The sequence below is a fragment of the Bufo bufo genome, chromosome 5 (assembly GCF_905171765.1).
Source record: "Bufo bufo chromosome 5, aBufBuf1.1, whole genome shotgun sequence".
Taxonomy (NCBI): Eukaryota; Metazoa; Chordata; class Amphibia; order Anura; family Bufonidae; genus Bufo; species Bufo bufo.
Window position 1 is genome coordinate 175,535,882 of NC_053393.1, and position 27,988 is coordinate 175,563,869.

Here is a 27,988-nt window from a genome sequence, read left to right on the forward strand (position 1 = left end):
AGTGTGTACCATTAATAACCACCCTCTGTTTTCTATTACTGAGCCAGTTACTTACCCACATACAGACATTTTCTCCCAGTCCGAGCATTCTCATTTTATATACTAACCTTTTATGCGGTACAGTGTCAAATGCTTTGGAGAAGTCCAGATATACGACATCCATTGATTCGCTGCTGTCAAGTCTAGTACTTACCTCCTCATAGAAACTGATTAAATTAGTTTGACATGACCGATCCCTCAAGAAGCCATGCTGATATGGCGTTATTTGCTTATTTTCATTGAGATGCTCCAAGATAGCATCTCTTAGAAAGCCTTCAAACAGTTTAACCACAACGGATGTTAAACTTAGGCCTATAGTTTCCGGGCTCTTTTTTGGACCCTTTTTGAATATTGGCACCACATTTTCCTGGCGATTTGTCTATTTTAATCATTTTAAGACGCCGCTGTACTTCTTCCTGGGTCAGACAGGGCACTTTTAATGGGGAATTTACTTTTACATTCTGCATTTCATCTGACAGTCTATATTCTTCAGTGAATACAGTGGAGAAAAAAATGTTTAATAGCTTTGCTTTCTCCTTATCGCTCTCTGCAACTCTCCGCTCATCGCTGTGTAAAGGGCCGACAACTTCAGATTTATACTTTTTACCATTTATATAATTGAAGAACATTTTAGGGTTAGTTTTGCTCTCTTTGGCAATTAATCTCTCGGTCTCTAGTTTGACCGCTTTTATTTGTATTTTACATATTCTATTTTGTTTCCTTATAGTTTTTCAGTGCTTTCTCACGTCCCATCCTGTTTTAGTGATTTAAATGCTTTCTTTTTTATTCATTTATTGCTTTCTTTACAGTTCTATTTATCCCCATTGGTTTCTTCTTGTTCCTTAACCTTTTATTCCCATAAGTATGTATGTAAATTTAGCCTTTTTGAAGTTTGGTATTTTTGTTCCTCCCTGAAGAAACACTCTTTTGAATGACAATTTAAAGGTTATTACTTTATGGTCACTATTTCCCAGGTGTCCGCCAACCTGCACATCTGTTGTTCTGTCAGGTCTATTGGTTAATACTAAGTCCAGTATGGCCGTCCCTCTAGTCGGGTCCTGAACCAGTTGGGAAAGGTAATTATCTTTGGTTATTGCTAAAAGTTTCCTTTTGAGATGTACAGGTTTCAGTTTCCCAGTCTATATCTGGGTAGTTGAAGTCCCCAATATTAACCACCTCATTATGATCTGCCGCCTCATCTATCTCATTTAGTAGTAGATTTTCTGTGGATTCTGGTATATTAGGTGGTTTATAATAAACTCCTATTAGTAATTTATTATTGTTTTTGCCTCCATATATCTCTACCCACAAAGACTCCACATGGTCATGTCCCTCACTTATATCTTCTTAGACTGTGGGCTTTAGACAGGACTTTACATAAAGGCAGACCCCTCCCTCTCTCCGGTTTTGGCGATCCTTTCCAAACAGACTGTAGCCCTGTACTTAACTGCCCAGTCATAACTATCATCCAGCCATGTCTCAGTTATTCCCACTATGTCATAGTCCTCCTCACACATCACTAATTCCAGTTCCCCAGTTTTATTAGTCAGGCTTTTGGCATTAGTATACATACATTTAAGAGGTTTATGTATATTTTTTACCCTACATCTTTCCTTCTGAACTGTTCTAGTCCCTCCTTCCATTCCTCCCCCAGTTTCATTACCTTGCTCCAGGTCTCTATCTGCACTATCTTCCCCTCCTATAACGTAATTACCCTCCCCCAGTCCCTAGTCTAAACACTCCTCCAACCTTCTAGCCATCTTCTCCCCCAACACAGCTTTCCCATTGAGGTGCAGCCCATCCCGTACGATAGAGCCTGTAGCCGAGAGAGAAGTCGGCCTAGTTCTCCAGGAACCCAAACCCCTCCTTCCTACACCAGTTCTTGAGCCACTTGTTAACCTCTCTCCTGCTGCCTTCCTTGTGTGGCTTGTGGTACAGGCAGTATTTCGGAAAATACTACCTTTGAGGTCTTCGTCCTAAGCTTTTGACCTAAATCCCTAAAATCATTTTTTAGGACGCTCTACCTACCTCTAACTTTGGCATTGGTTCCGATACAGACCATGACGCTGGATCTTGTCCAGCCCCTCCAAGTAATCTGTCAACCCGATCCGCGATGTGTCGAACTTGAGCACCAGGAAGACAACACACCGTTCGATGATCCTGGTCTTTGTGACAGATCGCCCTATCTGTACCCCTCATAATTGAGTCTCCCACTACCAGCACCTGTCTGGCCTACAAACTTGTTGGGGTGTGTCAGATCAGGGCTAGCCTCCCTGGCACTCTTCCCTCTAACCCATTTTCTAACTGTTATCCAGCTAGCTACCTCACTTACCTCAGCCTCCTCGCTATCACCCTCCCCCACATCTATCCCAAAGAGTGCTTGCTCAGTGAGCAGCAAACTCTTTTCCAAATTGTCAACGCTTCTCAGTGTTGAAACTCGCCCGTTTAGATACTCGATTAGCCCAATAGTGTTGTTGGGCTGCACTCTATGTCCGTTTGTGAGGTGCAAAGTCGAGTGGGTGTAGTCCTAAATCCAATAGTAAGCAAAATACCACTGCACACTCAAATTATGATGCAAGTAAATTGTTTTTTATTTTTTACAATATCCTCCAAATAGATTGGCAAAAAAGAATGCCTAAGGTATATTTCGTCTCTAACGTTCCGGTCTATTCCACGACCTTGGTCACAGAGTGACATAGGAGGAAGTGAGAACGTTGCAGGAGTCCCCATGGCTCAACGTGGAGGCGCTGCAGGGAAGGAACATTTTACTTGCATCATAATTTGCGTGTGCAGTGGTATTTTGCTTATTACCAGTGGTATTAGCAACAGTTGTGTTTCTGAACTAAAGGTGGCCATACAAATTAGATAGCCATCTGAAGAATGCTAGTTATCCCCAGGACCATATTAACGTTGCTTAAGACATCTGGAGAAAAATATTCATGGGGGTCAACCACAATTTTATTTTTTAGCATGCAGGCGACAGTAGCACCCAAACAACAATGCCAGAATTGCAAAAAAATCCAGCAGTGTTGAATTATTACAAATTCTTGGGTTGTGGTTACGGCAACCCCTTTTGGTTCAATGGCTGCATTCCTACACAGCAATATTTAGTGGCACACCAGATGTTGTGGACAAGTTCACCATGTAGCCCAGCCTAAAACTTCCAAGAAATCTTCCCATTTTTGAGTATATCAGCTGCCAGTAATTGCCAGAAAACTGTCTAAATAGGCCTTTTTAGCTGTCCTAAATTCCTAGCATATTCATGTCCATGTGCTGTCTGTGTGTTGAACATACAACATATGGACTGAACACTGACATATTAAATTTAATGGGACAATTCATACAGTATGTCTGATTTTCTTCACACACCACCAGTTCATGTACTTTTTGTTTGATTTTCATGGAAGACTCTTCCAAGCAACTAGCTTCATGAAAAGCTAGTGGGCGCCATCCATCTGTAGCCAGTTTTTTTTTTTTCTGGATCGGTTGCTAGTGTACAGTGGGTAGACCATTTTTATATGATAGGTGTAAACAACTGATGAAATATAGATGGTATATAGATGAAAAAAATGGAAAATCAGATCGTAAAGAAAAAATGTATTTAGCGCACATGGAAGATTTTCAATTTTAAGCAGAGAGAACATGGAGAAATTTAACATTCTTCATCTAAATGAGCCCTAACAAAGTATTATGCTGTCAAAGTTTACTTTCCATACTTTACATTTCAGACTTGAGACTTGTGTCAGACATGGGAAATAATATAAAGAATTAATAATACTAGGAATGATGATGATAATAATAATAATAATTAGTGTTGAGCGATATATACAAAGTGGAATTTGGTCTGAAGTTTAGGAAAAACACGAATCCGAATTACTTGCACTTCGTGGTAACTACACGTGTTACAAAGTGTAAGTAGGAAGCTGCACGTGTTACAAAGTGTAAGTAGGAAGTCCGGGAATGCAAGATCACCCATAATAATGCGCAGCCAGCCAATCTGCTGGTAGCCATCCGCTGTGATGTCACAGCCTTATAAAACCCTCATCATGCACGGTCTCCGCCATTGGCTTGTAAGCTGAGCATAGAGAGAGACGTGACAAGCACTCATGCGCTAGGGACAGTGTTGATGCAATAATCCAGTGACCATGTTTGATCCATCCACCATGTTCGGCATCTTGTTTTAACCCTAATAATTTTAAAAGAGAAATACGATTAGGCTCATACTAGGGAGGGATCCCAGACCTTGTGGAGGGATCCACATCAGATTATGGGCATCCCTGTTGTGAATCCTTCAATTTTATTGCTTTGAGGAAGGTTTTCCAGCCTAAATGCTGTGTACCATCTCTGGTACCATCACACGGGAGGACAGGAGCTGCTGCACACATGCTCCAACAGCCCTGATCCCCACCGGATGGGGGGAAAGCCGGAACACACCGAGATAACCATGCCATTTGAAGGGTTATAAGTCCACGACCGGCATTACCGCCAGTCATGGACATTAGTGCTCGGTGTCTGCTCTTTAAGACAGCAGACACCTGGCAGCTATGGTGCCTGGTGCATGCCTGGCCGCCGTCGTAAATTTACTGTCAGCGTTAAGGAAGGGGTTAACTTCCAAGCCTTCACACTGAGACTGGGCCACCAAGTGGGAAGAATATAATTAGGCAGAGAGGCCTGGGTATACTTGATTTATAGCGATTTGTGACAAATTAATTCTGAATAAACTGAATTTCTTGGTGAACTTCGGCGAATGTGTTATTTATACCTCACAGTGAACAATATAAAAAAAATCAAAAACAATAGCAGAACTGATGTGAAACATCCCTCACCCCCCCAAAAAAAAAAAGTTAATGAAAAAAAATATTTTAATATGACTTTTTGAAATGTGGAGATGTTACCATAAAATTATGATACAATAAAATGGTATTTATACTGTGTGAGAAAATAAAAATAATGTATTTGCTGTATTTTTATTTGACAAAAACCTCATACAGCTATATACAAAAATCTATGAATCCCGAAGACACAAAATAAGCTGTTTCCTAATGTTCTCTAAGTACCTTACTATTCAACACACTAGGGCTTTCTTTGTAACAAACGTGCCTTTTCAAAAACTCTGTTGCAAGTGACCTTCACACCTTACAACAGTAATTTGTAGCCCAAGATGTTTCAAGTGTGATCTTGAAATGTTAAAAAGAGTCTGTCCCCAGGAAATTCACAAATAAAACAGTGCCTTGTAGGGCTAGCTTAACTGAATGTAATGGTACTGTTCATTTAGTGATCTGTTGCTTCATTCTATAGAAAAAATACTTTGAATCCATATGCAAATGAGCAGCTAAGTGCACAGGAGGTCTTGGTGTTGTTATAGCAACCGCCTGTGTCGGGATGCTACAACTCAGGCTGCAGGCTGGAAGAGCTCTGTGACAAGCATTGCAGACGGTGGAGGAGAAACTTTGTCAGGTGACTATTTTGAATTATTTTTAATATACAGTGCATTCGGAAAGTCTTCAGACTATTTTGATATTTTCACATTTTGTTATACCACAGCCTTGTGCTAAAAAATTTTTTAAATTAGTTTTCCCCCATCAATCTGCACTAAAAACCAAATAATGAGAAAGTGAAAACACAATTTTAGAAATGTTTGCAAATTTATTAAAATGGAAAGACTAAAATTTCTCCTGGACATAAGTATTCAGATCTTTTACTATGACACTTGAAATTTTGCTCTGGGGGCCTCCCATTTCTCTTGATTATCTTTGAGATGTTGCTACATCTTGACTGGAGTCCACCTGTGGTAAATTCAGTTGTTTGGACCTGATTTAGAAAGAAACACCCCATGTGTATATAAGGATTCACACCTGACAATGCATATCAAACCAACAACCAAGCCATGAGGAGGAAAGAAATGCTTGTAGAGCTCAGAGGCAGGATGGTGTGGAGTCACAGATCTGGAGAAAAGTACAGAAATTTCTGTTACACTGAAAGTTCCCAAGACCATAGTGGTTTCCATAATTCTTAAATGGAAGACATTTGAAACAACTAGGACTCTTCATAGAGCTTGCCGCCCTACCAATCTAAGTAATCGGGGGGAGAAAAGCCTTGGCAAGAGAGATGACAAAGAACCCAATAGTCACTCTGGTTAAGCTCCAAAGATCCTGTGTGCAGATGGGAGAATCTTCCAGAAGGTCAACCATCATTGTAACATTCCACCAATGTGGGCTTTATGACACAGTGGCCAGAAAGAAGCCTTTACTCAGTAAAAGACACGTAAGAAGCACCTAAAGGGCTTTCAGATTATGGGAAACAAGATTCTCTGATCTGATGAAACCAAGATTGAACTTTTTGGCCTCAATTCTAAGTGTCATGTGTGGAGGAAACCAGGCACTGCCCAATACCATCCCTATAGTGAAGCATAGTTGAGACTGGTTAGAGGTGAGGATGGAAAGCTGAATTGAGCAAAGTACAGATATATTTTTCATGAAAACATCAGTGCTCTGGACCTCAGACTGGGCTGAAAGTTTACCTTCCAATAAGACAATGACCTTAAGGACACAGCCAAAATGACACAGGAGTGGTTTAGGGACATGTCAGGGCCTGTGTTGTGTGCGCCATGACACAGTTGCCGTGCATGCTGTTGCCTGCGGCATCGTGTTGTTGCAGCATGTAGGTGGCTCCTCCTTTCCCCTGGGTCCTTCCCTGTCTGGTGCCGGAGGGGTTCATTATCTGGCTGGTGTGGATTTAGGTGTGTCCTGGGTGTGGCCTCTTGGATATTTATATCCTGGTGTTGTGAGTCTGAGGTCAGTTTCCATCCAGCCTTTGTGGGAGCTGGAGTGTTCCTCCTTTCCTGGATATACCATGTGTCCTGTGGGAGGGCCTCCGAGCTAGACATACTGTCATGGTGGGGGAAAAATCCCCACCGTATAGGAGAACGGGAAAGCAGCTAGGCCTGAACACCTGGAAAAGATAGCAGGTCATCTCCTAGAGCTGCTCCCTTTTGTTCCCTCTGTCCTTTTCCTATCCTCGCTTGTATTGTTTGGTGTGGTTGGTGCTTTGGGTGTGTGTTTGGTGTTCCATGTCTGGTATGTTTGGTGTTGGATTCCAGCATGGTTGCTAGACATTTCCACTGTCTATCTGTCATACCTCCGGAAGGGGGTGTCAGGGTTCCCCGGAGGGGAAATCACTAGTCGGTGAGCAGTTCTACCTGGGGCCATCATGCTTTCTGTCTGCACGGGGGTCCGGTTGTTGTTGTGGGCACGGCAGGTAAGTGCATGTTGTTTCTAGGCTTTTACCTGCCATTTCAGTGGCTGTTCACTGGCTGTCCTTTTCCTTGCAGCTGGGCGGTGGAGACTGCTGTCCATCTGCGTCTGGGATGAACAGGTCATCTCCTGCTCCTAACCTTATTTCAGGGATCCTCAGGGCTACTCAGGGTCCAAGGTTCCTGTGTATGAGCCCACCTACCATCTGGGTCTGCTCATACGGTAAAGAGTCAGGGTCAGGATTAGGGCAGCTCTAGGAGGTGACCTGCTCCCTTTTCCAGGTGTTCAGGCCTAGCTGCTTCCCCTTTCTCCTATACGGTGGGGAGTTTTCCCCCACCGTGACAGTATGTCTAGCTCAGAGGCCCTCCGACTGGACAGATGATATATCCAGGAAAGGAGCAACACTCCAGCTCCCAATAAAGGCTGGAAGGCAACCAGTGGTGCTACACCCCATCTTTGTACTGAAAAACCTACCTTACCATTAAATCGACCATAACCGAACAGAGAGCCGGCTTTAATCTCCTGATTGAATACTGCTACAAATATCTAAAGGCAGATCCTGGGAGTAAGTACACTTGAAGGCTCTTGTGATTATTTCGGACGAACATTTGGTCGATACAAAGGTAATGGACTTAATTTGCTTGCAAGCTTTTCAGCAGTGAGTTGCTGCCATTCACGTCGCTTTGGCGGGACGCCGCCGCGACTATTTGAATAACTGCAAAGCATATGACTGTTGTCTCAATATGAAAGTAAAAAACGAATAGACGTATTGCAAACAAGTCTTTGGATGTTCACAATCATTGGATCCAAGATTTACAATATTGGACTATTGAATATTTGCTGATTAATCGAATAATAGCCTTTGCTCTGTCGAATATTCATTATATTTATTTGTTAATAAACTATTTATTCTACTGCATTCTTGATTGTTTTATGCATCAAATATATTTATATTATCAATAAAGCTCATCTTTGCTTAAAATACACGGTCGCAGCTATCCTTGAGTGCCCTGTTCACCTATATACGTATTGTTTGCATTAACTATGTCTGTAATTACCTGTGGTCTCCTTCTGGTCCAATTCTGGTATAATTCAGTCTGTGCACTTAAGAGTTGCACTTGAGAGATGTTGCAGCATGTAGGTGGCTCTTCCTTTCCCCTGGGTCCTTCCCTGTCTGGTGCCGGAGGGGTTAATTATCTGGCTGGTGTGGATTTAGGTGTGTCCTGGGTGTGGCCTCTTGGCTCTTTATATCCTGGTGTTGTGAGTAGGAGGTCAGTTGCCTTCCAGCCTTTATTGGGAGCTGGAGTGTTGCTCCTTTCCTGGATATATCATCTGTCCAGTCGGAGGGCCTCTGAGCTAGACATACTGTCACGGTGGGGGAAAACTCCCCACCGTATAGGAGAAAGGGGAAGCAGCTAGGCCTGAACACCTGGAAAAGGGAGCAGGTCACCTCCTAGAGCTTTTCTAAATTGAGTGAGTGGCCTCAATTTACAGGAGCACCTGGTGTCGTTTGAGTGTTCTTAGTGCGACATCTTACTCAATTTTACATTAATGCAAACAATGTTTCAATTTTTCATCTTATTGTTCCGAATTGTCAACAACCTCCTGAAATACCCCCACGTTCATTCACCCAAAAAGGAACTATTCATCTCTCCCTCCATCTTACCTTCTCATCGGACAGCTTGCACAAACCTGTTTAGCAACATAAAACACTTCCTTCCCAAACACACACAGATACCTCCTGCCCTCTCCTATTCTCACCTATTAACATATTTTCTCTGCTTCTCCTTACTGCTGGTGATATCTCTCCAAATCCAGGCCCCCCTCAGCAAATCCTCACTATCACCTCTACGTCCCAATACAAATCTCCTTCTACAAATTTCTACAACCCCTTAAACCTAATAACCATTCCTGTGACCCCTGCTCCTTTGGTTCCTCTTGCAGGAGCATTATGGAACGCACACTCTGTCTGTAACAAACTGTTGTACATTCATGAACTTTTCATCTCTCAAAACCTTTCCTTTGTGGTCTCACAGAAACATGGCTGACATCCTCTGACACCTCCTCCCCTGCTCCACTCTCATATAGTGGATTTCAATTCACTCACACCCCCTGCCCCGGCTGCAAACATGGTGGAGGAGTTGGTCTTCTCCTATCAGACACCTGCTCCTACAGCCCAACTCCACTGCCACCCTCCATTACGCTCACCTCATCTGAAGTACACTCTGTTCGCATCTAGTCTCCCCCCAACCTCCAAGTAGCCGTCATTTACCGCCCCCTATGCCCAGCCACCATCTTTCTTGACCACTTTAACACCTGGCTACTACACTTTCTCTCTGCCGACATCCCCATTATCATCATGGGTGACTTCAACATCCCTATTGACACCTGCCACTCAGCCGCCTCTAAACTCCTATCGCTCTCTTCCTCCTTCTGCCTATCACAATGGTCTTCAGTTCCCACCCACAGAGATGGTCACACTTTGGATCTTATCTTTACCCACCTCTGCTCCCTATCTAACCTTTCTAATTCGCCTCTCCCCCTATCCGACCACAACCTACTCACCTTCTCTTCAATGGTCTCTTCTGCTGCTCCCCCGGTCCACACACTAGCACACCCCCGCAGAAACCTTAAACATCTAGACTTTCGCTTGCTTTCTGACTCTCTTCTCCCACTCTCTACCATCTGTTCCCTCCAAGACCCAGATGCTGCTACCACCCTATATAACACCACAATAAGTACAGCTCTGGACACTGTTGCCCCCCTCACACACAACAAAACCCGAAAAATTAACAGACAACCCTGGCACACCAACCTGACCAAAAAACTCAGACAAGCTTCCAGAGCTGCTGAGCGGCGATGGAAGAAATCCCATTCAAAAGATCATTTCACAGCATACAAGCAATCCCTCCTCATATTCAAATCCTCACTCGCTGATGCAAAACAGGCCTACTTCTCATCTCTCATATCTTCCCTGGCCCACAGCCCTAAACAACTTTTTAGCACTTTTAACTCCCTTCTCCGTCCCCCAGCGCCCCCACCCTCTCCTCTCTTCTCAGCTGAGGACTTTGCCAAATATTTCAAACAAAAGATAGTCAACATCAGAGAAAGCTTCACTACACAGTCCCCACAGACCCTCTACACAACTGCTCGGTCCTCTTCTCCCAAAACCCGCTTCTCCACCATTACAGAAGAAAAACTCTCCAATCTACTCTCCAGATCACATCTCACCACCTGTGCACTTGACCCAATCCCAACCCACCTCATCCCTAACCTCACCACAGTGTTTATCCCAGCCCTAACTCATCTCTTCAACCTATCACTAACCTCTGGTGTCTTCCCCTCTGCTTTTAAACACGCTACCATTACACCCATCCTCAAAAAGCCTTCATTTGACCCATCTTCTTTGTCCAGTTATCGCCCCATATCACTGCTTCCGTATGCCTCAAAGCTACTTGAACAACATGTCCATTCTGGACTGTCCTCTCACCTTTCCTCCTGCTCCCTCTTTGACCGCCTACAATCTGGCTTCCGACCCCACCATTCGACTGAGACTGCCCTCACCAAAGTCACCAATGACCTACTGATAGCCAAAACCAAGAAACAATACTCTGTCCTCCTTTTCCTTAACCTGTCTTCTGCCTTCGACACTGTTGACCACTCCCTTCTGTTGCAAACTCTCTCATCTCTTGGCATCACTGACCTTGCCCTCTCCTGGATCACATGATACCTCACAGACCGGACGTTTAGCGTCTCCCACTCCCGCACCACCTCCTCGTCTCATTCCCTGTCTGTTGGTGTCCCGCAAGGCTCTGTCCTCGGACCCCTGCTCTTCTCTATCTACACTTTTGGCCTGGGACAGCTCATAGAGTCCCATGGCTTTCAGTATCACTCCTACGCTGACGACACACAAATTTAACTCTCTGGTCCAGACATCACCACCTTACTATCCAGAATCCCACAATGTCTATCTTCTATATCATCCTTCTTCTCCTCTCGCTTTCTAAAACTTAACATGGATAAAATAGAATTCATCCTCTTTCCCCCATCTTGCTCAACCCCCCCAACAGACCTATCTATCACAATCAATGGCTGCACACTCTCCCCGGTCAACCAAGTCCGCTGCCTTGGAGTGACCTTGGATTCTGCCCTCTCCTTCAGACCGCACATCCAAGCACTTTCCACCACCTGCCGCCTTCAACTCAAAAACATCTCCCGCATCCGTGCTTTCCTTAACTTTGAATCTGCAAAAATGCTTGTACATGCCCTCATCATCTCCCGCCTAGACTACTGCAACACTCTCCTCTGTGGCCTTCCATCTAGCACTCTCGCACCGCTCCAATCTATCCTCAACTCTGCTGCCCAACTAATCCACCTCTCACCCTATTACTCCTCTGCCTCTCCCCTCTGCCAATCCCTTCACTGGCTCCCCATTGCCCAGTGAATTCACTTCAAAGTACTAACAAATACATATAAGGCCATCCATAACCTGTCCCCTCCCTACATCTCTTAGCTACTTTCCCGATACACCCCCACACGCACTCTCCGATCCTCACAAGACCTCCTTCTCTCCTCTCCTCTTATCGCTTCTTCCCACAACCGCCTCCAAGATTTCTCCCGTGCATCCCCCATACTCTGGAACTCGCTACCCCAACATATCAGACTCTCACCTACAGTGGAATCCTTCAAAAGAAACCTGAAAACCCACCTCTTCAGACAAGCCTACAACCAGTGACCCTGCAGCCTCCATACCGCCATGACCAACTTCACCCACACCTACTGTGTCCTTCTCCCATACCATGTAGATTGTAAGCCCTCACGGGCAGGGCCCTCTCTCCTTCTGTACCAGTTTGTAACTCGTCTTGTTTATGATTAGTGCAATTGTTTGTATTATGTATGTATACCTCTTCTCATATGTACAGCGCTATGGAATGAATGGCACTTTAATAATAAATAATAATACAAATAATAACAACACGATGCCACAGGCAACAGCATACACGGCAACTGTGTCATGGCGCACACAACAGAGGCCATGACAGGACAACTCTGAGTATGTCTTTGAGAGGCCTAGCCAGAGCCCTGACGAGAACACAATAGAATATCTCTGGAGAGACATGAAAATGGCTGACTACCAATAGTCCCCATCCAACTTGAGAACTTGACAGAATCTGCAATGAAGAATGGCAGAAAACCCCCAAATCCAGATGTGCAAACCTTGTGGCATCATATCCAAGAAGATTGGAGGTTGTAATTGCTGCCAAAGGTGCTTCAAGTCAGTATTGAGTAAAAGGCCTGTCAATGCAATATTTTCGTTTTTTCTTTTCAATAAATTAGCAACAATTTCAAACGTTCTCTTTTCACTTTCTCATTATGGGGTATTGAATATAGAATGATAAGTCGAAGGCCACAACATAAAATATGAAAAAAGTGAAAGGCTCTGAAGACTTTTAGAATGCACTGTATAGTGGCACTACAGGCTGGAGCACTATAGGGGCATTACAGACTGGAGCATTGGGGGGCATTACATGCTGGAACACTACAGGGAACATTACAGGCTGGAGCGCTACAGGGGGGCATTACAGGATGGAGCACTACATGTGGCATTACAGGCTGTAGGACTACAGGGGGGCATTATTAACTGGAGCACCATAGGGGGAGCATTACAGGCTGGGGCACTACAGGGGAGCATAATACATGGTGTACAATAGGGGGTATTATAATACAGGGGGCATTACAGGGGGTAATAACTGCAGGTAGGCATCATACATATAGGGGCCACTACAGGATGGATTATAAATACTGGGGGCACTGCAGGGGGCTTTATAAATACTGAGGCTACAACAGGGAGCATTATAAGAACTGAGGCTGCTACTGGGGCATTATAAATACTGTGGCCATTTTAGGGGTCATAACTACTGTGGCACTATAGGGGGCCTGATTACTACTGGGGGCTCTACAGGGGTGCCTTATGGAGGGGCCTTGTTACTGCTGGATGCACTATAGTGAGGCTTATTTCTACTGGGGCTCTATGGTGGCCTTATTACTACTGGGGCTACAGTGGAGGCATTATTTTTGGGCACAACATGGAGGACTGCTACTAACTGGGGCACTCTTGGAAGCATTATTGCTATTGGTTGTACTGTAGGGAGCACTGTTACTTATGAAATCAGTCTGGGAGATAATTATTACTATGGAAAGACTTTGGGGAGCACTATTACTATGTGGGGGACTATCTGTGTAGCACTATTATTTTTGCAGTATAGTGTTTGGGGGTGTTGGGGAGAAGAGTGGGCATAGTATTGGGGGTAGCAGAAGGATAATTCTGTTGGGGCACCAGGAGGAGGAGAAAAAGGAAAAGTGAGAGACCTCAGATGTCTATGTGCCAAACTCTGCAGAGATGAGAGGCGGCTGAAAGAAGACATCAAGGCAGTCTGGTCCAAATGGAGAAGATGAGGAAAGAGAACCTCTTCTTCAGAGGAGACATTGCCAGATGTAATTGATATGTTGTACTCTTTTTTACTTAATGTTTTTTAGAGCTGCATTTAATGTCCACCCATATCTGTCCTTAACAGTAGGGCTGCGGGGGGTGGGGTGGTGTTTTGAGAATCTGGCATGGGGTGAGGGGGGGGGGGGAGGGGTTGATTTCAATGTTTCCTCAGCTAGGTGCACCCCTGCTTTGTATTGTACTATTTCTAAAATGAGTGCACTGTGGAATGTGCCATAGTACTACTACAGTTTTTCTTTTACACAATTATCAAAACCTTTTAAAAACTGTCTGCCCCTCCTAGTTATCGGCTATACTTTAAGCATATTGAACTGGGTATAGACATATCTTTATAATTTGGCAGCTGTACGGATATAATCACTGGGGCATTTTCACAATGTGATATTTTAAAAACATTTAGAGTACATTTAGTACATTTACAAAAGAAAAAAGTATCCTGCAAGTGGCAGGTCAATCAAGTCTTCACTTCAGACTACAAGGCGCTGAGATGCAGAATTTCTCAGCAGTTACTGGCTACATACTATGTCTAGAACTGTAGCAGTGCTTCCCATCAGTGCTTCCTTTGAGTTCTCCTTCCAGACATAGATGCCTTCTTTTAGCCTGGTTAAGTAATAAGAACTTTGTGCACCTCTCAGACTAAACATGAATGCTTTTTGTTACTCATACACACTTATTTGACAACCAAATGTTTTTGTTGCAGACTTTATCCCTCAAATATTTGTGGGACTTAAATATAAAAAATGAGTCAGGTTGCCATTTCCGCATTCACTAGTGTTGCCACTTCTTCCAGAATTATCAATTGTCCAAAACAGATAATTGGGCTTTGTTTACAAAAGTGTTGAATACAAGTCAAGAGGTCAACCATAACAACCAATCAGATCACTGCTCTCAGCTTTTAATCTACTCTATAATAATGATATCTGGAATCTAATTGGCCGCTCTAGGTAGCATTCTCATGTTTACATTGTGTAGTCTTTCAAACAGTGAAAAGCTGAAGGTGTTGGTTATAACAAGCAATTAAATATGACTGCTTATTATCCAAGTCCACATTATAGAGAGAGAAAATAATCATCTTGGTTGCTTTTCTGCAATATTCTTCACAATTAGATCCATTTATCCACATTTACTAAACAATTAATGCCGGTTTTTGGTGTAAACTGCACTATTAAAGGGTCACTAAGCTATCCAAAAACTTTTGATATGTCATAGGGACACATCAAAGGTTTTGATCAGTGAAAGTGTCCGTGCTGAGACCCCCACATATTGCTAGAACGAGGGACGAGAAGCGCTCGCTGCAGGTGATGGGCTCATTAAAAAGTCTGTGGGCCCGTCTAACTTCCTCTCCTGCTTTAGTTAGAAGAGAAAGCACACTCTGGGAGCACTTCTCTCTACTCGTTCCATCGATTGCATGGGGTCTCAGCACTCAGACCCCTGCCAATAAAAACCTTTGATATATCACTATAACAAATCAAAAGTTTTGTAAAAGCGCGGCGACACTTTATATTATCACAAAAAAAGACATGCAACATTTTAGTGGTAAAATTTGCAACTCTTCTCATTGTTTGCTAAATTTGCAAAGTGATGACAGTTGACTCTAGTTTAAATGGATTGTTTAAGAAAAACTTGGCTGATTTATTTCAAAACCAGCACCACACCAGTCCATGGGCTGTGTCTGGTAATGCAGCATAGCTCCATTGAAGTAAATGGGATTGAGCTGCAATACCACACCCAACCTGTAGTCAGAGGTGGTGCTGTTTTTGGAAGAAAGCACCAATGTTTTCCTAATCCTAGATAACCCCTAGAATTAACTACAATAGGTAGAAAGTGGACCAATTTTGTTGCAAATCATAGATTTCATTTTTATTAAGAAGTGTGTAGCCTTTAAATAAAACTGATGTACTGTAAGTCATTCCAACTACTTCCTTTACTAAACCTGGCCCATTGTGTCTTGAATACAATGCTGCATATACATACATTATATCGACTTAGCGTCTACATTCTAAGGTTAGGCTCACATATATGTTGTCAACTCCTTCAGTCTATTTCGGGAGAGGAACAGACTTCCATAGTTTACTGTATCCAGCATAGACAGACACTGCTGTGCGCCACCAGATTCCTATAGACTATAATTGGATCTGATGGGGATCCGTCAGCTTTCCAGCATAAATGCTGATTTTCGCCCGGACAAAAACGTAATATCAACTAGCCGGCACAATATTTGTGGTCTTCCAACAACTGCGTTGCTTGAGAAAGGTTTACCCCAAATTATTAGGATTACTACGAGATGTATAAAGCGCTTCAATACGTGTAGACTGACCGCTCTCCTTACTGTCCCATACACATACATGCGCAACAGATCATATATGTGTTTCCAATGAAGAGAGAGGAGAATACATGGGCAAATACACCTCTGGCAGTGGTTTAGCTCCCAGTAGAACAAAAGGATAAGCTGCAGAAATTCAGTGTTCCCAGTCCTTCTCACCTCTGACATCATCTGTCAGGAGAGAGTCAGAATCTGCCCATATACATTAGTTTGTTCAGTTGGTCCTACCAAAAAAGCTAGGTTTGATTAACAACAGCCTCAGGGCTCATACACACGAACGTGTGCGCCCCGTGTCTGTGTTGTGGACCGCAAATAGTGGTCAACAATGCACAGGTACTAGCCGCGTGGCCAACGTTTGCAGACCCATTCACTTGAATTGGTCCACGATCAGCAAAATTCAGTCCGCACCACAAAAAAAATACATCTTTTTTTTTTTTTTGCCATGCGGAGACATAGACTGAAATCCATAGTTCTTCTGTGGGCCTCCACTTCGTGCCTCCGCTTCGCCCCACTCCGCATCTTGCGGAATGGGTCAGCATCAGTGATATGGAGTGCACGCGGATGGTGTCTGTATATTGCAGACCCACTGTTTGCGATAGCCTATATCTATGCCAGCTCCCTTGCTGGCGTAGATTTTGATAATTTTCTACACCTAAAACAGGCATAGAAAATGATAAATGAGATGGGCTGACTGGCTGGTCTGCCCCCTTCTCCGCCCATGCCACACCCTCTTTTTGAGACCTGGTGTGGGGAAAAGTCGCCGATTCAGCTGCAAATCCACTTTGCGACCGAATCTGCGACAAAAATTGGCATATATCTAATAATAAATTACCCCCATACTGTTTAAAAAGGCATATTTAGGGTGTAGTACAAAAACATACTTCTAAGCTGAATTTTCTGTCTGATAGTGATTCTGCATTCTACTTATCTTGGGCTAAAAATAATTTTAGCAACTAGTCTTTATTAAAAATTTTCAATAGTTTGCCTTCTACACCTTTCAGTTTCACTGCATCTGCACACTGCTGCTTCTCTTTCTCAGTGAATCCATCAGAGAGCTGCTCTGGCAGATTGCCCTGCATCCCTTAGGCCCCTTTCACACGGGCAAGTATTCCGCGCGGGTGCAATGCGTAAGGTGAACGCATTGCACCCGCACTGAATCCCGACCCATTCATTTCTATGGGGCTGTGCACATGAGCGGTGACTTTCACGCATCACTTCTGCGTTGCGTGTAAATCGCAGCATGCTCTATATTGTGCGATTTCCACGCAACGCAGGCCCCATAGAAGTGAATGGGGCTGCGTGAAAATCGCAAGCATCGTCAAGCAAGTGCAGTTGCAGTGCGATTTTCACGCACGGTTGCTAGGAGACGATCGGGATGGGGACCCGATCATTATTATTTTCCCTTATAACATGGTTATAAGGGAAAATAATAGCATTCTGAATACAGAATGCATAGTACAATAGCGCTGGAGGGGTTAAAAAAATAAATAAAATAATTTAACTCCACTTGCTCGCGCAGCCGGCTTCTCTTCTGTCTCCTTCTTTGCTGATTGCAGGAAAAGGACCTGTGGTGACGTCACTTCGGTCATCACATGATCCATCACATGATCCATCACATGATCCATCACCATGGTAAAAGATCATGTGATGGACCATGTGATGACCGGAGTGACGTCACCACAGGTGCTTTTCCAGCTAACAGCAAAGAAGGAGACAGAAGAGAAGCCGGGCTGCGCTAGCAAGTGGATTAAGGTGAGTTAAATTTTTTTATTTTTTTTTTAACCCCTCCAGCACTATTGTACTATGCATTCTGTATTCAGAATGCTGTTATTTTCCCTTATAACCATGTTATAAGGGAAAATAATACAATCTACACAACCCCGATCCCAAACCCGAACTTCTGTGAAGATCCAGGTACCAAACATGCCGATTTTTCTCAGCGCGTGCAAAACGCATTACAATGTTTTGCACTCGCGTGGAAAAATCGCGCATGTTCCCACAACACCCCCACATCTTATCCGGGCCAAAAATATGACGCCCGTGTGAAAGAGACATTACTTCTAGTTCCCAGCACATAAACACTCATAAGCTAAATACTTATTTGTTTGACAAGGGTGAACTTGAACCGCCACATTCATTCTTCACATTCAACTATTGTATATACAGTAAGGTCCATAAATATTGGGACATCAACACAATTCTAACATTTTTGGCTCTATACACCACCACAATGGATTTGAAATAAAACTAACAAGATGTGCTTTAACTGCAGACTGTCAGCTTTAATTTGAGGGTATTTACATCCAAATCAGGTGAACGGTGTAGAAATTACAACAGTTTGCATATGTGCCTCCCACTTGTTAAGGGACCAAAAGTAATGGGACAATTGGCTTCTCAGCTGTTCCATGGCCAGGTGTGTGTTATTCCCTCATTATGCCAAATACAATGAGCAGATAAAAGGTCCAGAGTTCATTTCCAGTGTGCTATTTGCATTTGGAATCTGTTGCTGTCAACTCTCAAGATGAGATCCAAAGAGCTGTCACTATCAGTGAAGCAAGCCATCATTAGGCTGAAAAAACACAACAAACCCATCAGAGAGATGGCAAAAATAACTGTTTGGAACATTCTTAAAAAGAAGGAAAGCATGGGTGAGCTCAGCAACACCAAAAGACCTGGAAGACCACGAAAAACAACTGTGGTGGATGACCGAAGAATTCTTTCCCTGGTGAAGAAAACACCCTTCACAACAGTTGGCCAGATCAAGAACACTCTCCAGGAGGTAGGTCTATGTGTGTCAAAGTCAACAATCAAGAGAAGACTTCACCAGAGTGAATACAGAGGGTTCACCACAAGATGTAAACCATTGGTGAGCCTCAAAAACAGGAAGGCCAGATTAGAGTTTGCCAAACAACATCTAAAAAAGCCTTCACAGTTCTGGAACAACATCCTATGGACAGATGAGACCAAGATCAACTTGTACCAGAGTGATGGGAAGAGAAGAGTATGGAGAAGGAAAGGAACTGCTCATGATCCTAAGCATACCACCTCATCAGTGAAGCAGGGTGGTGGTAGTGTCATGGCGTGGGCATGTATGGCTGCCAATGGAACTGGTTCTCTTGTATTTATTAATGATGTGACTGCTGACAAAAGCAGCAGGATGAATTCTGAAGTGTTTCGGGAAATATTATCTGCTCATATTCAGCCAAATGTCTCAGAACTCATTGGACGGCGCTTCACAGTGCAGATGGACAATGACCCAAAGCATACTGCAAAAGCAACCATAGAGTTTTTTAAGGGAAAGAAGTGGAATGTTATGCAATGGCCAAGTCAATCACCTGACCTGAATCCGATTGAGCATGCATTTCACTTGCTGAAGACAAAACTGAAGGGAAAATGCCCCAAGAACAAGCTGGAACTGAAGACAGTTGCAGTAGAGGCCTGGCAGAGCATCACCAGGGATGAAACCCAGCGTCTGGTGATGTCTATGCATTCCAGACTTCAGGTGGCTGTAATTGACTGCAACGGATTTGCAACCAAGTATTTAAAAGTGAAAGTTTGATTTATGATTATTATTCTGTCCCATTACTTTTGGTCCCTTAACAAGTGGGAGGCACATATGAAAACTGTTGTAATTCCTACACTGTTCACCTGATTTGGATGTAAATACCCTCAAATTAAAGCTGACAGTCTGCAGTTAAAGCACATCTTCTTTGTTTCATTTCAAATCCATTGTGGTGGTGTATAGAGCCAAAAATGTTAGAATTGTGTCCATGTCCCAATATTTATGGACCTGACTGTATATCTGCTTACAAAGCATACAAATGTGTTACATACCTTTCAAAACCTATCTGTCGAAGTGTTTTCTCCCATGTTGTGCCTGTAAAATAAAGATACAAAAAATATCAATGAACATTCATTTCACAAAATTATGTAAAATGTTCAATAAAAGCGAAGAGGACCTGTCACCACAAAATGCAGTGCAATCTGAAAGCTCCATGTTATAGAGCAGGAAAAGCTGAATAGATTGAAACACTTTTTTGTGGAAAAAGATTCAGTAAAACCTGTAATTAAGGCCTCATGCACACGACCGTTGTTTGGGTCCGCATCCGAGCCGCCGTTTTGGCCGTTTTTCATTTCAATGGGGCCGCAAAAGATGCGGACAGCACTCCATGTGCTGTCCGCATCCGTGGCTCTGTTCCGCGGCCCTGCTAAAAAAATATAACATGTCCTATTCTTGTCCACTCTTTGCAGACAAGAATAGGCATTTATATTGCCGGCGCCCGTTCCGCAAATTGCGGAAGGCAACACGGGCGCCTTCTGTTTTTTGCGGACCGCAAAAAACGGCACAGTCATGTGCATGAGGCCTAAGGCTACTTTCACACTAGCGGCATGACGGATCCGACAGGCTGTTCACCCTGTCGAATCCGTCCTGCCGCTATTCCGCCGTGCCGCCGCCCCCCCCCCCCCCATCCCCATTATAGTCAATGGGAACGAAGCGGCGGTCTGGCAGCATGGCAAAATAGCGGCAGGACGGATCCGACAGGGTGAACAGCCTGTCGGATCCGTCCTGCCGCTAGTGTGAAAGTACCCTTATACATTTATATGTTTGCTTTTTTTCACTTCCTGAACAGTTATCAGAACAGGGAGGAGGTGTTATCAGTGACTGACAGCTATCTCTGTGTTAACACTTATACACAAAATGTATATAACCCCAGATAACCCCTACCTTCTGTACTGATAGCTGTTCATAGAAAGTAAATAAAGCAAAGATATAAGTATAAACTATTGGTTTTACTGAATCTTTTCCACGAAAATGTATATAAATATGCTCAGCATTTCCTGCTCTAAATGCTGCTTTCAGATTGCACTGCATTTTGTGCTGACAGGTCCTCTTAAAACAACAAAAGGCAGAGATAAAAAACCATACAAAACAGAAAGAGCTGACATTTATTTAAGAGAAATAGTCCCTTTACATGGGACGATGATCGCTAGTGGAGTAAACCGATGCATTTACATGCAGTGATCCTTCTGAGTATGGGGAGGAGCGATTGCTAATGCCATCGTTCTTCCCCATACTGTCTCTTTATTTCCCCGCAGAAGGGAGGGAAAAAAAAGCTCACCTTCTCCCTGGCTGTGACGCTCTCCGCTGCCATTGGACAGCTCACAGCCAGGGAGAAGGAGACGCCCCTTAAGAAATGCAGCCATATCCTCCTCCCTGTACCGATGGTATACATTTACAGTACAGACCAAAAGTTTGGACACACCTTCTCATTCAAAGAGTTTTCTTTATTTTCATGACTATGAAGGCATCAAAACTATGAATTAATACATGTGGAATTATATACATAACAAACAAGTGTGAAACAACTGTAAATATGTCATATTCTAGGTTCTTCAAAGTAGCCACCTTTTGCTTTGATTACTGCTTTGCACACTCTTGGCATTCTCTTGATGAGCTTCAAGAGGTAGTCCCCTAAAATGGTCTTCCAACAGTCTTGAAGGAGTTCCCAGAGATGCTTAGCACTTGTTGGCCCTTTTCCCTTCACTCTGCGGTCCAGCTCACCCCAAACCATCTCGATTGGGTTCAGGTCCGGTGACTGTGGAGGCCAGGTCATCTGGCGCAGCACCCCATCACTCTCCTTCATGGTCAAATAGCCCTTACTTTCAAAGTTTTCCAAATTTTTCGGCTGACTGACTGACCTTAATTTCTTAAAGTAATGATGGCCACTCGTTTTTCTTTACTTAGCTGCTTTTTTCTTGCCATAATTCAAATTCTAACAGTCTATTCAGTAGGACTATCAGCTGTGTATCCACCTGACTTCTCCTCAACGCAACTGATGGTCCCAACCCCATTTATAAGGCAAAAAATCCCACTTATTAAACCTGGCAGGGCACACCTGTGAAGTGAAAACCATTTCAGGGGACTACCTCTTGAAGCTCATCAAGAGAATGCCAAGAGTGTGCAAAGCAGTAATCAAAGCAAAAGGTGGCTACTTTGAAGAACCTAGAATATGACATATTTTCAGTTGTTTCACACTTGTTTGTTATGTATATAATTCCACATGTGTTAATTCATAGTTTTGATGCCTTCATAGTCATGAAAATAAAGAAAACTCTTTGAATGAGAAGGTGTGTCCAAACTTTTGGTCTGTACTGTACATATGGGGCGGGAAACCAGAACGGGGACACAGCGGGAGAAAAAAAATTAGCGATATTACATGTCATCAGTATGCACTACACTGCCAGGTATTTATATGGTAATGTCAGGACCGGCGAAAGGTCCTCTTTAAAGGCTCATTCACATGGCCGTTGCCCTGCCGTTGCCGTATTGCGGCCCGCATACTGCGGGTCCGCAATACACGGGGCACCAGCCATGTGCATTACGCATCACGGATGCGGACCTATTCACTTGAATGGGTCCGCAAATCTGGAGATGCGGTGCCTCCGCACTGCAAAAAGATAGAACTTGCTCTATCTTTTTGTGGAATGGATGGATCGCGGACCCATTCAAGTCAATGGGTCTGAGATCCGCATGTGGCTAGCCCACGGTCGGTGCCCGTGCATTGCAGACCGCAATTTATGGTCCACAGCACGGGCATGGGCTGCACACAGTGGTGTGAACAAGCCCTAAGGCTGATAGAAATTTTGAAAGGAACTCTCTCAATATACCCTTCCACATTTTGGCATGGTTTTGGCCAGCCGTATATTAATCCTTTACCCAGGGCTTTGCCGCACAGTGAGGGCGCTGTGTGGCTACTGGGTCCCGTCACCTGATGGTGCAGTGTGGGGGTGCCAGTGGTCGCTGCGCAGTGCCGCGCTAAAGTTAGAGTAGGTCCCCACTTGAAGAGGCAACCTTGTCGTGGTAAGTGGGCCTATGCTCTTTGATCAAACTGTATACCAATGCCTCCTTTTAGTGCATAGCATAAGGTTATATTTATTAATAATTGTGCTGAGAAGCCATGTTTTATTATGCTGAAAAACAGTCGTCATATCAAAAGCATAGCATTGAGGATGTGCGGTCCAGATTCACTCTCACATGTTGTATACTTTACCCAGAAAACGATTGCACTGGGATTTGTTTGGAACTGTGCTTTAATACCGTTGGATGTACTATAACTCACATTCCCTACATCTCCTGCCCTGCACCCTTACAAAATGCTTAACACCAAATGCACCCCAACTACCATCAGGCAGGAGCTCCAAAATCAGGGTGTGCCCAAAGGGAGGCAAGGTGCACCCTCCTGTCACGGCCTGAGCACTGGTGTGAGGATTTCCACTGTGATTTGTGTGAACAACTGTTGTTTCCAGAACCACTACAACTCCCATCCTCTGGTCCGTTTCTTCTGGGCTTGTGGCACATGCACTGATTTGTTGTCTACTAGCACCTCTCTACATTACAGTACAGTAGATGTTCTGCACTGCTCTTTACCTATGTACATAGATTGCAGGATAAAACTTACCAGAAAAGATTAAAGGACCTTAACATGACCTTTTGTCTTCTAACTCTATTCCACCTATTGGTTGGCTTACTTTTAGGCAGAAATTTACACCAGAATTGTGGTGCAAAATGTTTCCTCTTAGGTCATGCCCCTTTTCATGTGAAGCCAATAAGCTGCACCCTTTTTCAGAATAGCCTCAGAAACTTTCTTTAACCACCTCCGGACCGCTGTACGCACAGACGCGTCCTGGAGGTGGTTGATTCATTCCTCCTGGACGCGCCGGCGCGTCATCTCGCGAGACGCGAGATTTCGGTCACAGCCGGCCCGCGCATGCGCATCGCGGGCCGGCAAAAGTTAGAGGAGTATTTCATCAGCAACCTGCCAGCCAATGATCGTCGCTGGCAGGTTGCTGATTTTTAAAAAATCGAATCACAAGCCAGATAACAGATCATATTAGTAAATATGATCTGTTATATGGCTTCTCTGCTTCTCTGCTGGTCCTTTTCGTCGGTTGGATCCAGCAGAGAAGCAGACATCACTGTGAGTACACACCAAACACTGCCCTTAGCCCCTGATCACCATCCATCACCCCCATCATCCAAATTAACCCCTTGATCGCCCCCTGTCAATCACTTAGTGAAAGACAAAAAGTGATCAGTGTAAACTGACACTTTTTTTTTTCACTAGTATTGGCTGTTAGGTTTTAGGGATAGTTTAGGCCCCTTGGTTAGGTAGTTAGCGTCAGTTAGCGCCCACCCCACCGCACCGCAGTCACTTTTATTCGCTGTTTAGCGTATCGCTAATCAGCATTTGTACTTTTATAGTATCTGTAAGTGATCAAAACTGATCACGGTCAGATCTATAATAGTATTAGTGTCACTTTAGTTCGCCCTCCACCCAAAACGCAGTGTTTGCCCGATCAGGCCTGATCGGTCGCCCACACGTGCGTTCACCCACGCCCGCCCCACCGCAGTGACAAAAAAATTTTTTTTTTTGATCACTGCACATTCACTTTACACGCTCTGCGGCGATAAAAAAATCAGTTTTGATATTTTTTATCAACCGCAGCGGCCTCCGGTACTTCGCTAGCCTCCCCTTTGTAAGACAGGCTTGCTTTTTTTCTTGGGTAGTCTCAGGGAATACCCCTAAATTTAGTAGTCCAAATGTCAAACAGGGGGTATTCTTCTGAAGAGGCCTACAGGATTCTGACCCAGTCGGATGAGGAGTGGGAACCCTCATCTGATGAATCTAGCGGGTCAGAATATGAACCTGTAGAAAGCAGTGGCTCTCTGACCCAAAGTTCGGACGAGGAGGTTGAGGTCCCTGGCAGCACCAGGCGTACCCGGCCCCGTGTCGCTAGACCACAGGTTATGCAGGATCCGCTTCAAGAGCAGCAGAGTGGGGCTGTCGCTGCCGGATCACGTGGTGAGGCATACACCAGCAGCGCAGCCCTTCCTGGACCTAGTACCAGCACTGCCGTACAACATGGTGAAGTAGCGAGCACCAGAAGGGCAGTTGAAGCTGGTACGGTGGCACGTGCACTAGTTACCCCGTCGCAGCCACCGCACAGACAGGCCCGTAGAGCCCCTAGAATCCCTGAGGTGCTGGCAAACCCTGATTGGCAGTCACCAACTTCAGCCGCACCAGTAGTTCCCCCTTTCACCGCCCAGTCTGGAGTTCGGGTTGAGACGGCTCAGATCAGTACGGCCCTGGGATTTTTTGAGCTGTTCTTGACTGCGGAGCTCTTGGACTTAGTCGTGGCAGAGACCAACCAATATGCCACACAATTTATAACCGCAAACCCGGGAAGCTTTTATGCCCAGCCTTTCCGGTGGAAACCAGTCCAAGTTTCCGAACTTAAAATTTTTCTGGGCCTTCTCCTCAACATGGGCCTGACAAAAAAGCATGAATTGCGGTCATATTGGTCAACGCACCCAATTCATCACATGCCCATGTTCTCTGCTGCTATGTCCAGGACACGATTTGAGGCCATCCTGCGTTTCCTGCACTTTAGCGACAACACCACCTCCCGTCCCAGAGGCCACCCAGCTTTTGACCGGCTCCACAAAATTCGGCCCCTCATAGACCATTTCAACCAGAAATTTGCAGATTTGTATACCCCTGAGCAAAACATCTGCGTAGACGAGTCCCTAATACATTTTACCGGGCGCCTTGGCTTCAAACAGTACATCCCAAGCAAGCGTGCCCGGTATGGGGTCAAATTGTATAAGCTCTGTGAAAGGGCCACAGGCTATACCCACAAATTTCGGATCTATGAGGGAAAAGATCAGACCCTGGAGCCGGTCGGTTGCCCTGACTACCTGGGGAGCAGTGGGAAGACAGTCTGGGACTTGGTGTCACCCTTATTCGGCAAGGGGTACCATCTTTATGTGGACAATTTTTACACAAGTGTGGCCCTCTTTAGGCATTTGTTTCTAGAACGGATTTGCGCCTGTGGCACCGCGCGAACTAGTCGCGTGGGCTTCCCCCAACGGCTTGTAACCACCCGTCTTGCAAGGGGGGAGAGGGCTGCCTTGTGTAACGAAGAACTGCTCGCGGTGAAATGGAGAGACAAGCGTGACGTTTACATGCTCTCCTCCATTCACGCAGACACGACAATACAAATTCAAAGGGCAACCCGTGTCATTGAAAAGCCCCTCTCAGTCCACGACTATAATGCGCTCATGGGAGGGGTGGACTTCAATGACCAGATGTTGGCTCCCTATTTAGTTTCCCGCAGAACCAGACGCTGGTATAAGAAGGTGTCTGTATATTTAATTCAATTGGCGCTCTACAATAGTTTTGTTCTCTACAGTAAGGCTGGGAGAACACGATCCTTCCTCAAATTCCAGGAAGAGATCATCGAGAACCTCCTTTACCCAGGAGGTTCCGTGGCCCCATCCACCAGTGTAGTTAGCCGTCTACACGAGCGACATTTCCCCAGTGTCGTTGCTGGTACCTCAACCCAACCGCCACCCCGAAAAAAATGTCGTGTCTGTAGCAGGAGTGGAATAAGGCGTGACACCCGCTATTTCTGTCCTGACTGTCCGGACCACCCTGCCCTATGCTTAGGAGAGTGTTTCCGGAAGTACCACACACAGGTACACCTAGCATAGGGATCACATCTCACCAGGACAGGCACACAGGGCTATTAGGGCCCTTTCTCTCACAGCTGCTGCAAACCTCTCCTTTCACCTGGGATAAAGTGCATAACGTACTTCGCCACATCTTTGGGCGATTTGCGCTTTGCACATTGTCCCATGGGGAAGGAGAGGTTTGTTCTATAAAGGTAAAAAAAACAAAACAAAAAAAAAATTACCGGTAAGTAAAAAAGTTAAAAAAGTTTAAAAAAGTTAATATGTTCTGTTCTAAAGTTAATAAAGTTATTGCTTTGCGGCCTGGTTTTTTCTTTTTTGTTTTGTTTTTTTTACCTTCCAGGTGGACCATCCGATCGACCAGCTGCAGCACTGATGTGCATTCGGACAGAAGCATTGCGCTGCTGTCAGATTACACGCAAGTCGGTGTATGCGGCGCTGCAAGACGAGATTTCTCCTCTGCAGTAAAAGATATGTTTGCCAAGGCATATGAGCTGAGGAGGTGGCGGTGTTCATATACTTTGGCAAACACTTTGTATATATAAAAAAAAAAATCCCGGCAATGATTTATTCATCCACATCGATTGATGTGAATGGAGAAATCTGGTTTGCCAGGGCATACGAGCTGAAGTGGGTATGGATGTTGGGCGGAGCTCCTATGTCCTGGCAGACGCCTTTCCCCTCCTTTTTTCTTTTTTTGGCCGAGATTTTTTCATCCACATTGATCGATGCGAATGAAGAAATCTGTGCCGTTCATTTTTTTCTTTCAGCCCAGAGGCTGAACGGAAAAAAAAAATCTCATTACCCGTATGCTCAATATAAGGAGAATAGCAGAAACTCCTAATGCTGGGCATACATGTAATGATTGCGGAGACCCTCAAATGCCAGGGCAGTACAAACACCCCACAAATAACACCATTTTGGAAAGAAGACACCCCAAGGTATTCGCTGAGGGGCATATTGAGTCCATGAAAGATTGAAATTTTTGTCCCAAGTTAGCGGAAAGGGAGACTTTGTGAGAACAAAATCAAAAAAATCAATTTCCGCTAACTTGTGCCAAAATTTTTTTTTTTCAATGAACTCGCCATGCCCCTCATTGAATACCTTGGGGTGTCTTCTTTCCAAAATGGGGTCACATGTGGGGTATTTATACTGCCCTGGCATTTTAGGGGCCCCAAAGCGTGAGAAGAAGTCTGGTATCCAAATGTCTAAAAATGCCCTGCTAAAAGGAATTTGGGCCCCTTTGCCCACCTAGGCTGCAAAAAAGTGTCACACATCTGGTATCTCCGTACTCAGGAGAAGTTGAGGAATGTGTTTTGGGGTGTCTTTTT

General features: G+C 44.4%; 1 protein-coding gene across 5 annotated transcripts in view; it reads right to left on the reverse strand.

Moving 5' to 3' along the window:
• Nucleotides 1–27,988, reverse strand: part of PIEZO2 (piezo type mechanosensitive ion channel component 2) — a 661,827-nt gene that overhangs the window by 311,369 nt on the left and 322,470 nt on the right. For all 5 annotated transcript variants that reach the window (XM_040432210.1, XM_040432212.1, XM_040432214.1 and 2 more), the window contains exon 4: nucleotides 19,958–20,000. In XM_040432210.1, the coding sequence (XP_040288144.1) occupies nucleotides 19,958–20,000 (43 nt within the window). The remainder of the gene's footprint in view (nucleotides 1–19,957; nucleotides 20,001–27,988) is intronic.